Source organism: Myotis nattereri, assembly GCF_964212035.1.
Source record: "Myotis nattereri genome assembly, chromosome: 1".
Taxonomy (NCBI): domain Eukaryota; kingdom Metazoa; phylum Chordata; class Mammalia; order Chiroptera; family Vespertilionidae; genus Myotis; species Myotis nattereri.
Genome location: NC_138075.1, coordinates 164,243,800 through 164,256,543, shown reverse-complemented (window position 1 = coordinate 164,256,543; position 12,744 = coordinate 164,243,800). Strand labels below are relative to the sequence as shown.

Below are 12,744 nucleotides of genomic sequence, written 5' to 3'. Positions count from 1 at the left end.
TTGGAAAAAGGAGAGAGGATTTGGGACTTGTCTGTGTTGTAGTAAATCAGTGATGGCGAACCTATGACACACGTGTCAGAGGTGACACGCGAACTCATTTTTTTGGTTGATTTTTCTTTGTTAAATGGCATTTAAATATATAAAATAAATATCAAAAATATAAATCTTTGTTTTACTATGGTTGCAAATATAAAAAAATTTCTATATTTCTGTATGTGACACGGCACCAGAGTTAAGTTAGGTTTTTCAAAATGCTGACACGCCGAGCTCAAAAGGTTCGCCATCACTGTAGTAAATGAAGCTTTGACTTTGGATCAGATTGCGTGAGCACAGGGCAAGGTCACTTGTTGCATCCTATTCTAAAAATTTACCCCTTGAGAAATGAATAGTTCTTCAGAGACAAGGATACACATACCCTCCTTTTAAGTCATATTCCATTGACTTGCAGTCAATCCAAATCTGCGTCTCCTCTTCAAAATCTGTTATAAGGATTCCCTGGATATGTAATATAAAGATACTATTCTTTACTCTAAGTAAAACTTAATTTTTTTTTTTTAGTTCGTATTATTTAATATTGTTTACACTGTTAAAGATGTCTCCATTTTACATCCCCTCCCCTCACCACACTGTTGTCTGTGTCTATGGATTATGCATATTTGTTCTTTGGCTAATCCCTTTACTTTCTTTCATGCAGTCCCCTCCCCACCCCCACCCTCTGACAGCTGTCAGTCTGTTCCATATATCCATGTCTCTGATTCTGTTTTGTTTGTCAGTTTATTTTGTTCATTAGGTTACACCTTTAAGTGATATCATATGGTATTTGTCTTTCACAGACTGGATTACAGTATTTCCCTTAGCATAATAACCTCTAGACTTGTCCATGCTATTGCAAAAGGTAAGAGTTTTAATTTGATAAATGCATGCATCACCCCCGCGAGGGGTTTTCCCCCTTTAATTTCTTTATTTGCACAGATGTTATTTAAAAGGCATTTTTATTACTTTTGAAAAAGGTATTTTTATTAATTTAAAAAATACTATCAATTTATACAAATACATTTTTAATCCAAGAGAGTTCTAGTAATTGCAGTCATTTTTGTTTTTCTAACTTGGAGTTTACTATAAATTGGTTATCAAATGCTTTTTATTAATTTATCCTCATGAAGTCTATACGCTAACATAACATCAAAAATTCAATTTATTGTAGTAGCATACCTGAAAACACCATCTTGGTATTTAACTGTATAGCCAATTTTTTATTGTATTTATTTGGCAGCTTTTTGGGGAACTTCAGCCTTTCCCAAGCTATATCTTAAATTATGAGTTATTCCCATTCTGCTTATTTCCTGTGTTCTACCAGGTTATTGGCCTTGAGAAGTTCTACAAGCGGTGCTTTAACTTCTCCCCATAATGCCATTGTAACCTAGGTTCTTGATGGACTCTTCTTTAAAGTTTCTCTGACCTAATTGCTCAGTTTTCTTTTCCCTTTGGTCAGTGGCAGTTTCATAACTAAGCTGCTTATTGCCACCAGGAGGCCAGATGGAGTGTGGACACAGGACTATAGGGACAGAAAGAACGCTTGCTGCACTGCAAGGGCTGCTGTGATGGATATGACTGCTGCAGTAGGTTCTACAGATATTATTTTAGAGGAGCAATTCCCATCATATATGGGTCCTTTAAAACTCAAGGACTGCCAGCGCCTGTAATTTATAGTCATACTCAAACATTTTTTATGACCGCACCCAACTGTGCAGGGGGAGAAAGATAGTGAATTGATTCCTAAAAACATTTAAAAGACGTGTAGTTAAAATGTCTATAGTAGACTGGCAAAAATAATGAAAAGCCAATTTTTTTATAGGCCTCTTGAGCTCAGTTCATGATTTTTTTTTTAACAAGTAGCCCTTCTTTATTTAGACCTGCAAACACTAACTGCTGACTACTTCTTAATGTGCTTTTAAAATCATTTCAAGGGTATTCACAGATATCTGAGAACATCTTTTAGTTTCACAAATCACTATGCATTTGAAATGCAGTGTAATGCCAGTGGAGAAAGTATATATGAAATGATGCTGAAACTTTATAATTGTTTATTGAACAGTGACATTTTAGTGATAAGCAGTATTTGGTCCTTTGTGTATTTCTGCCATAGGAAAGAAGGGTAATTCCCAACTGTTGAATTTAAATTCTAAACCTATATAGAAATCCAGATGCTAGCAAATAAATAGAATTCCTGTTAGGTTTTTTTAAAATTGTAAATCAGATTTACATGAGAGACGATTATATTTATTTCTTTGATTTCTCTGACAATAGCATAAAAAATACCATTCCCAAATTCTTGATTCATCTTAGTATAACTTTTCTTCCAATTCCTTGGATTATAATCTGTGGAAAGTCTGTCTCATCAGAGTACAAGAATTTTGTATTGTTTTCTTTTTTCTCTTTCCCCATCAGCTCTGATGTTAAGCCATTCTTTCAGTTATAGTCAAAGGGGAGACATGCATGGGTGATTTGCAGTTAACTGCTTGCCTCCAAGCATATAAGTGCCTCGACTTCACATTTAATCATGATCATGCCTTTTGCCATACTCTTGCTCTTTTGTCTTAGCACCAACAGATGGTGGTATAAGACCCCTGGGGCAATCTAAGGTTGTAGTAGTACATCTTCTGGTTAGAAAAGGAAGGATTTTACTATGGAAAATTGGGTTCAGTTCTTTTTGGCTTCTTGCTTAAAAAAAATTAATGGAAATTTAGTGTGAGGTTTTCAGGTGGTACCTTAAAAACTTATTTTAATCCATGAAACAAAACAAAAGCAAAAAGGCAAATTATCCTATCTAATAATAGACAAACATGGTAATTGACTGTACCTTTGCTACACCTCCCATTGGCTAATCAGCATGATATGCAAATTAACCGCCAACAAAGATGGTGGCTAATTTAAATACTGCAGGCAAATCCCACTGCGCTGCCCCACCTGGGGCTGGCGGCAGCGTGATCCCCAGCCGCTGGCCGCCCCAGTGTGGGATCTGGGCCTGTGGTGTGTGGGGTGGGGCGGGCAGGGCGGGTGGGGCTGGCGGCAGTGAGATCCTCAGCCACTGCCCGCCCCACCGCAGGATCCGGACCTGCCCTGTGCTGGATGGGGCGGGCGGGGCAGGCAGCAGCACAATCCCACCCCAGCCCAGAATCCGGACCTGTCATGTGCAGGGTGGGCCAGGCGGGGCGGGCGGCAGCACTATCTGAGCAGCCGCCTGACCCAGCTTAGGATCTGGGCCTGTCATCTGCAACCGGGGGAGATGGGGCAGACACCACGGGATTGGGCGTGCCATCTGCCACCAGGGGAGCGGGCCTAAGCCAGCAAGTAGTTATCTCCCGAGGGGTCCCAGACTGTGAGAGGGCACAGGTTGGGCTGAGGGACACACCCCCCCCCCCCCCCCCCCACACACACACACACACACACCCCAGTGCACAAATTTTGTGCACCGGGCTTCTAGTATTTTATAAATGGGCTTGTTAAAAAGACAACTGCTATGTTTATGTCCTCATCATGTGCACATGACATTTTGAGTAATTTGAATTGTAAGAAATCTAGTAAGTGACAGCATACAAGAGGACAGGTTTCATCTATTTTTGCTTAAGTTTTCTGTTGTAAAAAATACCAGTGGTTGCCAGCTGACACACATTTCAATTTGTTAGTTCAGTAGAATCTGAAGTTGCTGTTTATGCTCTGTGATTAGTATGATTGGTGACTTTTAGACAAGTCTACTTCATTTTTCTGGGTATCTGTTTATTTCAACTAATAAATAAGGTTGTTTTACGTACTACAAATGTCTTTTGTAGTACATAAAATGTTAGAAACTCAAATAGTACTGGCTGTGTGAAAATGCACTATGCTTATGCTAGGTAAAGAAAATGCATGGTTGGAATTTCAACATTGTATAATCTTGGTTACTTGATTGATCTGTAGTATCAATGTCATGGATAAACACATATAAATAAATTGCAAATTACTTTTTCAAAGATAATAAATACATGGAAGTGTAATTATCTATATACTTTTCTATTGCTTCAGCCATTTGACAACTCGAGCTTCTCTTGATGTTAAGAGAGTGTTATGGTTCTGTAGCCCTGGGTAGTCAAGCAGTGCACAGCATAGTGGTTCTTAACTTTTTGAACAGAACCTGTGGTTAGAAATACATTTTACATAAAGTAGGCATACACATACAGTTAATTATACATGTGCATATGTATAATTCAAAGTTTCACTAACAGTGTTTTTACCTTACACCAGGCAAAATTTTTCCTATTCTTTTGTTGTTTTGGCTGGTGGTGTTCATTCTGGTCTCTCTTCAAGAAATTGCTGGACCTTGTTCACCAAATCCATTTCAGAGTTTCTAATGGATAGTGCAGTTTGAAAAACTGCACTAATCGGCACTTAATATAAAGAAATGCATTATTTTTGTAGAATTTCTCAAATTATTTTATTAAAATTATTTTTCTACTCTATTGATCACATTAGCTACTAAATCTTCAGTGTTCTCTCTTATTAGTTTGTATATCTAAAGTATGTAAAGATAGAGGATCTATACATACTAGTAGAAACAATTTTAAATTGAATTTTTTAATGAGTTTACCACTCTATCTTTAAACATATGCTATGTCTCTCTCTTTTTTTTTTTTTAATGTTTTTATTGATTTCAGAGAGTGGAAGGGAGAGAGAGAGAGATTGAAATATCAATGATGAGAGAGAATCATTGATTGGCTCCCTTGTGCACGCCCCCTACTAGGGATCGAGCCCACAGTCTGGGCATGTGCCCTTGACTGGAATTGAACTCAGGACACTTCAGTTCACAAGCTGACACTCTACCCATTGAGCCAAACCGGACAGGGATGCTATGCTTCTTCATTGTTCAGCATCAAATAGTAATTTTAAGTTTTATTTCCTTGAGTTTTTCTTTATTTGCATCATCATTCCAGATGTTCTTGTTATCTTTTAATAGGTCATGCTTTTAATAATAGATACATGAAGTAACTTGGTTTCATTGAAAGGTTCTTTATATATATTTTTTACCAAAGAAAGAAGTAGGGGGTCTCTTGACTTTCTATATCACTGAATCTGTTCACTGCTTCTTTTCATCCTTAGAGGTGGTTTGAAGAGTTGAATGAAAAACATAGTAGTCATATAGAACTATAGTGTCCTCTATCTCTCCATATAAAGTGATATGAGGTGGGTTTTTTGCTCATTTAATTATTATTTTAAAAATAATATTTATGATAGTATATAGCAAACCATAGAATTTATATATACAGGGTGGGGCAAAAGTAGACAACTGTAAACCTAGTTTTGCCCCAGCTTATATATAGTGTCCAAAAAAACTCTTAATTTTCACTCCTTTTCAGGTTTAACTGATTTGAAATAATGTGAGGTCAGGCTAAGCTTTGAACAAAGAAAATTTATCCTAAAGTGCCACTAGACTTTTTTTTTCTTTTATGGAAATACATAAAAGATAAAGTTTATGGTACAAAACTGGCAGCAGTCGACAAATTAAGGATGCGTATGAAATGAAGTTGACAAATGAAATGATTTTTGATGTTTGTGATTCCATTGCTTTGCATTATCAGCAGTGCTTGGACCAGAATGGTCATCAGTTTCAAAACAGGCATTTACAAAAAAATTATTCATTTCTGTAGATTCTTTTAAATCTTGAAAATGAACTATCTCTAATAATAAAAGCATAATATGCAAATGACGGAACGACTATCGGATGACCTTCTGGATGAAGCCGAGGCAGCCAGGGCTGCAAGGGCTGAGGCAGCAAAGGCCTACTTTTGCACAAATATCATGCATCAGGCCTCTCGTATGTTAATAAACACTGATTTTTTAATCATCCCAAGTGTGTAAACCTATGTAAAAATAGTACACTGTTACAGAATTCAGAAGGGAGATCGAAAAAAAGACATTCCTACTCTGAACAGACAGGCTTGGAACTGACATTGAAAAGTAAGTTTAGTATACAATTGGTATATTCAAAAAGAATTCCTTTACAATCTGACTGTAGATAGAGAAAAGACTGCATTATAAAGTGTTTTGTACAAATAAAAACTCAAAAGGAGGTTGTGGAAATGAAGGTAATTTTATATAAGTTGCATACATTTGAATCCATACTGAACAGATTTTTATTTAGATGGTGAGAATTCTTGAAGAATGTATTGTATATAAAATTGTCAGGCTATTGTTGAAGATTTTCATTGAAGCTCTTTGTATATATCTCTTTCAGATATGGAAACAAGTGAAAAAATCCAAGGAAGTGGGATACTTCAATTGTTTTCAAGCCTGTTGATTCCACAGTCTTCCTGTACAGCCAAAGTAGCTAACATCATAGCTGAAGTAGCCAAAAATGGTGAGGTTTTCCTCAAGAACTTTTCTGCTGGGAACATCTTCAGTTTTACACCTTAATTGTCAGTATGTTTTATTAATTTATGTTTTAATTTTGTAGATTAGACATTTTCAATTTTTTTATATTTCCTTTGCCTTTTTCATGTAATTGTTAAAAATGACTATATTTATAGTCATTTTATTTATACATTTCACATCTGCTATTCCCTTCTTTTAGCTTTTAGAGTTGAATTAAAGGAAAACACTACTAGTCCTTGCTGTACCTATATCAGTTATTACTTTGGTTATAGGATTCTTAAAATTGCCACTGAGTCATTTATCTTTATTGTCACAGAGAGCTTAGCTTATTCTTTTCAGTGTATATATTGTTTGTATTGTACCCAGGTTTGAACTATTTATTTTTAGTATGGTCTATCCTCCTGACATTGACACTTGACAGCAACAGAGCAATTAGAATATATGTTCTGTTTTCTGCATTTACCTTCAAGGGAAACATTTATTTTTTAAATTTCCATTTAAAAATACTCTGGAAAAATAATAATGACAACAAAGCTTAGATCATGTAATAGCTAATCCATCCCATTACATATAGTTTACATCTAATAAGAGATTCTTTGCAAGAATTTATTGTAGCAGAAATATTTGCATATGATTTTTTAATTTGGTCAATTTGAGAAAACCCTGACTTAAAGCAGTTTTTAACATTAAGGGAGGACCATACTAAATGTAATACCTTTAGTTTGTTTCAGTTTATGATTTGATACTATTTTTAGGCATTTTATTTTAGTAAGTTGCATATGTTATACTTTAAAGAAAAATTTTTTTTAAATTCTGGCCTCATTTGTGTAATCACTATGGCAGGTGGCATTGTACGATACTAATGTTATGTTGTTTTTGACCCAGTTAAACAACTTGTTCATAAATGTATTACCAAAAAGAAAATTACCATGAAATTCTTTTCATTTGTTTAGAGGTTCTCAAAATGTCTTTCAGGCTTCAGTAAGGTTTTTATATGTAAATCACGACTAGCTATTGTAATTATATTATCACTATACTGTGCTTTGGATTTCAGCTAGTCATGAATGTTCAGGTCTTGAAATATTTCATGTACTTCAAGCAGATTTGAATTGCTGTGAATAGATAGTGATTACCTCAGGACAACAAAGAACTTCTGAAGCAGATTTAGTTTGAAAATAGATCCCCCTCAGAAATGGTTTGTTAATCTAGACCACCACTGTCTGACTCTTAGATGCAAAGCAGCTTTATTTTTAAGATCAAGTAGTTGATTTTTAATCTCATTAGGATCACAATATAGATTTCCAGAAACTAGGGAGGTAGATAGTAGGTACCACTTTGAGAGAGGATGACCATCAGTCATTCTGTAATAGTATCTATATTTCTGTATGTAGATCAATGCTATATATTATTTTAAACATATTCCTGAAAAATTACTGGTATGTTTTCACATTTATCCATCTGAAGTAGGTAACTTCACGTTTTTAATACTAGCTAATGAGGGCTGCACTTCTTACTTAAAAAGTAAATTGCCTGAAAAGCAAAAGGTTTTGGAAGAAGTTTACTTTCTCCAGGGACTGGCAATGTTGCTTTTACATTGACTGAAGAAGCTGAGGAATATGCTAATTTTCTTTATTCTTTTTTTGAATAGAGCTAATTGAAATATAACATTGTGTATGTTTAAGGTTTTTTGTTTTTGTTTTTTTTTAATTGGTTTCAGAGAGAGGGAGAGAGAGATGGAAACATCAGTGACGAGAAGAGAATCATTGATTGAATGCCTCCTGTACACCCCACTGGGAATTGGGCCCACAACCCAGGCATGACCAGAGTTGAACTATGACCTCCTGGTTCACGTGTCAATGCTCAACCACTGAGCCACTCTCGCTGGGTTAAAGTATTCTTTATATGCTTTGGAATAAAATATAAAAAATTCAGTTCAGAACAGTTTTACTTGATCCACAATTTTCCTGTAATTATTTACCCTTTATCATTTCAAGAACACTGAATATTGATTATAGCATCAAAAATTTGAAAGATAGGTTGATATAGACAATTAGAACATAAAAGCAAAGAAAAATAGTAATTCATCAATGCTGCCATTGCCTGAAGAATACTAACAAAACAAATAAGCAAAACAATAAGATATAACCACAGATTCCATTTATGAAAAGAATGCAAATCATTCTGTTCCTAAATTTTTGTAGTCATTTAAATATGCCCCTGTTGGAATCTAGGCATTGAGAAAGATGAAAAGAATAATGAATATCTCTGCCTTTAATTTGATTAATTTGAGTTGATGACAAGTTATTTTAAGGTTTGAAATCTATAAAGATTCTAAAGTAATTATTAATTTAAGAGGTAGACAAGTAGACTGATGTGTCATCTTCTATAGTCATTGAATTCATGGAAGTATATAGCATAATTTTCAATAGGTAATAGAATATCTCATACATACTACTGAGTTCAAAACAAAACATTGACAATATACTTAAAGGTTAGCTTTAGAAGTAAGAAAGTACTCTTAATCTTTGAGTTTAAATTATAGAGGATTTTCAGTAATCTAGAGGTAAGTAAGAAATATGATAGAAATGCAATCCTTTATTTAGGTAGAGAGGAATACCTCTTGACTTATAGCTATAGTTAGGGGGAAAAGAAGCTGCTTCATAGGTAACAAACAGTTCACATAATAGCCCTATATGATATGTTCTAAGAATTTGAAAATGAAAGGAAAGAGGGATATTGTTTATGAGGGTACTTGTGGTACCATTTAAGGAGTTGACCCTCTCTGAAAGTGAGTGTGAAAGGATTAAGTAGGATAAATTATTGGTGAAAGAACTAGATCTTTATTGATTAGAACATTCAGTAAGTCGTGATATTCAAAAGGATGATTCTAATATTGGTTATTAGAGAACTTTCATCAATTAGTTATCTTCATATCCTTAAATTTTGTTAGTCCCTCATGAGACACTGTATAAAAGTTTGTCTAATCATGACTATGATGGTATCATTGGGAGTTGTTAAATTTAGAATGGTATATTATAAAGCCAAGGAAAGAAAAATGTTTGAAGTATAAGAATACGTTTTGTGCTTTAGACCAAATGTATGGGTACAACAGTAGATATGAGTGATCCATGAAATGAATTTTAATAAAGAGTAGGAATGAAGATAAGGAATAGATGGTTCTTTTGAGTCTTATCAATGGAAAAGGATTTATTTATAACTAGAGGCCTAGTGCCTGAGATTCGTGCACTGGGAGGGGGGGTTCCCTCAGCCCGGCCTGCTCCCTCTGGCAGCCTGGGCGCCCTTGGAGGATGTCTGACTGATGGCTTAGTGCTGCTGCGGAGGCGGGAGAGGCTCCCACCACCGCACTCACCGGCTGCGAGCCTGGCTTCTGGCTGAGCAGCGCTCCCCCTGTAGGAGCACACTGACCACCAGGGGCAGCTCCTGCGTTGAACATCTGTCCCCTGCTGGTCATTGTCCATCATAATGACTGGTTGTACCACTCTTCAGTTGATTTGCACATTAGCCTTTTATTATATAGGATGATTCACTTGAACCTTTTTAAAAATGCTGTATTTTAAATTTTTAGAGAACATACAGTGAAAATTATGCAATTTGATGGCCTTGTTTAAAACTGTAGTACAGTAGCCCTCACTTAGTGTCATTAATAGGTTCATGGAGGAACTGTGGTGAAACAATGGATGACAAAACCGATTTTACCATAGGCTAATCTGATATAAACAAGAGTTAGATTTCTACTGCATCTCATCAGCATTATAACAAAACAGCACTGAACGGAACAAGTTGTTTGAGGACCTGCTGTACTTTAATTATCAGGCTCATGGAAAGACCATTATCAGTTTCTTTACCATCATATGCTGCTTCATAAGCACATCCAATTATTATAAGAAGATGGTGATAAATTAGGTATAAAGTAAGTTAATTAAAAATCCTTTTGGTTTATGGCAGACTGTCAGCAAAGGAAAATATGACTCCACTAATTTTTTGTGTACTTGTTTCATGAAGTATGTAGTAGAGTAGCAATGGTAATTTTGAACAGAAATGTACTCTTCAAATAGTAAGCCACCTTAAGCATTTTAATAATAAGTATTTTATTAAGGAACATGATTTGTGTAACTTGTGAATTTTTAAATTTTTAATTAAATATGTCTCTTATTTTCAGAGTTTATGCGAATTCCGTGTGTGGATGCTGGATTGATTTCACCACTGGTGCAGCTACTAAATAGCAAAGACCAGGAAGTGCTGCTTCAAACGGGCAGGGCTCTAGGAAACATATGTTATGATAGCCGTAAGTGTTGAAATATCAGTGATACACTTATAAACTTTTGTTAAAGATTATGATATTCAGACTGATTTCCCTTTTAGTGTTAGCATTGTCCGTTCTAGGCTAAAGACACTAACATGGGCCTGTATGACAGCTCTGCACATTTAGTAGAACTGGTGGAAATATGGGCCATACTAGTCTTAACTAAGAAATTATAGGAAATGATAGTTCTTTTCCTCTGCTATCACAAATTATATTTTTAGAGGAAAGTAAGTTAGTTTCTAAGAAATTGGGCATTTAATTAAATATATCTGTATCTTTTTAATTAGGTTTTATTAAAGTACTATCTCTGAATAAGAATGTTTATGAACACAGTTTTTTAAAGTTTAGAAGTCTGTCCAAATACATTTTTATTTCATTTTTTTTTAAATATATATTTTTTTATTTCAGAGAAGAAGGGTGAGGGAGAGAGAGAGAGAAACATCAATGTAAGAGAGAATCATTGATCAGCTGCCTCCTGCACACCCCACATGGGGGATCAAGCCCACAACCTGGGCATGTGCCCTTGACTGGAATCAAACCTGGAGCCCTTCAGTCCACAGACCAATGCTCTATCCACTGAGCAAAACCAGCTAGGGCAGTCCAAGTACGTTTTTGCAATTCAGTAAAACCATTCATAAAAACCATTACCTTCTCAAAAGCTAGATTGGCCTACTACGTCTGCGTTGATTCCATTCCTATTTGTCACAAAGCCATTGTCATCCTCACCCTTTTCTGTCATATACTGTTGTAGGCAAAAAGAAAGCAAGAACGTGGATATGGATATATTGCAAAAATTTTGCACTTCCTGCTTCTCCTTTGCTACATATATGTAAAGCAAAATATAGAAAAATTTTGAGTCTATTTAATTTAATTAGATTTATTCTGATTTTCCCTAGATTTATATTTTCTGAGCCCAAAACAAATACTTTAAATTTCACCCTTAAAGTCTCCTAGGAATTTAATTCTATTATATAACTAGGATAACTTTTATTGCTTATTTTCTCCATTGAGTTTATAATTCACTTTTTACATGAGTTCTATTTTGGTATAAACACACAAGACAAAGCCTTTTTATAATAGGCAATGTTTCCAATAGTGGTTTGTGCACATAAACCAGATATTACATAAGGTCATAAACATATTCATTTATGATAAGAGAAAGAAATAGAAAAAAGGATTAAAACTACAGCTTTCAGTCGTATTGTCTGTAGCTGTGGTGGTAAGGTTAGTCTTATTTATTCTTCCTTTCCTTCCTTTTTCTGGAACATTAACTATTATGTCTGGGGGAATAGATGCTAGTTCTTTCTTTGCTAGAATATTAACTTTATTTACAAAATTCTAGTGCTGTATGTTTATAATTTGCATTTTCATATTTAATGTTCTTATTAAACACCATAGCTTACAATGTTAGTTTTCAAGAATGAATCACTTATTTATATTTTATATGATTAATTTTAACAATATATATTCTAAAGACTTCTACAGAGTAGTTGTGAATGATTGATGGCATGTACTTGGAGAGCATTGATCATTACTATCCTGTGTTTATTTTTAGAATTTAAGGCTATCAAAAGTATTTTTTAATCTTGTTTAGTTCAGGTATTCTTGAATTACCCATTGTTTGAACATAGGAGATATCTCTTTTGTGTACTTTTGTTTTGAGTTTCACTTAATGGTAAAATAGAAGAAACACCCATAGTGATTTATTGTTTCATGTTGCTCTGTTGTTATGGGCAGAGTAATTTTATTTCCTGTGTACTAATGAACCTTGAAGTTGGGGTAATGTCTAGTTAATATGATTGTTATTTTGATGAAACCACAGTCCATTATTATAGTGTTTTTATCATATCCATTCACTCTGTTCTTACAAGGTATACAGTAGAAAATCTTTAGGCTATGATGTTCGTTTTTTAAATTTCATTTATCTGTAATATTTATAGCCACTTTATTCTCATGTAATTTAATCGAAGTTATAGTTCCATGGAAAATTGAGCATAGTGAATACAGCCTGATTT

At 34.7% G+C, this 12,744-nt stretch overlaps 1 protein-coding gene across 5 annotated transcripts in view; it reads left to right on the top strand.

The window, feature by feature from the left end:
- Nucleotides 1-12,744, top strand: part of RAP1GDS1 (Rap1 GTPase-GDP dissociation stimulator 1) — a 141,070-nt gene that overhangs the window by 53,907 nt on the left and 74,419 nt on the right. For 4 of the 5 annotated variants that reach the window (XM_081085742.1, XM_081085743.1, XM_081085741.1 and 1 more), the window contains exons 3-4: nt 6,269-6,391; nt 10,586-10,711. In XM_081085742.1, the coding sequence (XP_080941868.1) occupies nt 6,269-6,391; nt 10,586-10,711 (249 nt within the window). Of the gene's footprint in view, nt 1-6,268; nt 6,450-10,585; nt 10,712-12,744 lie in introns of all 5 variants that reach the window. The other variant, XM_081085744.1, reaches the window with a different exon arrangement.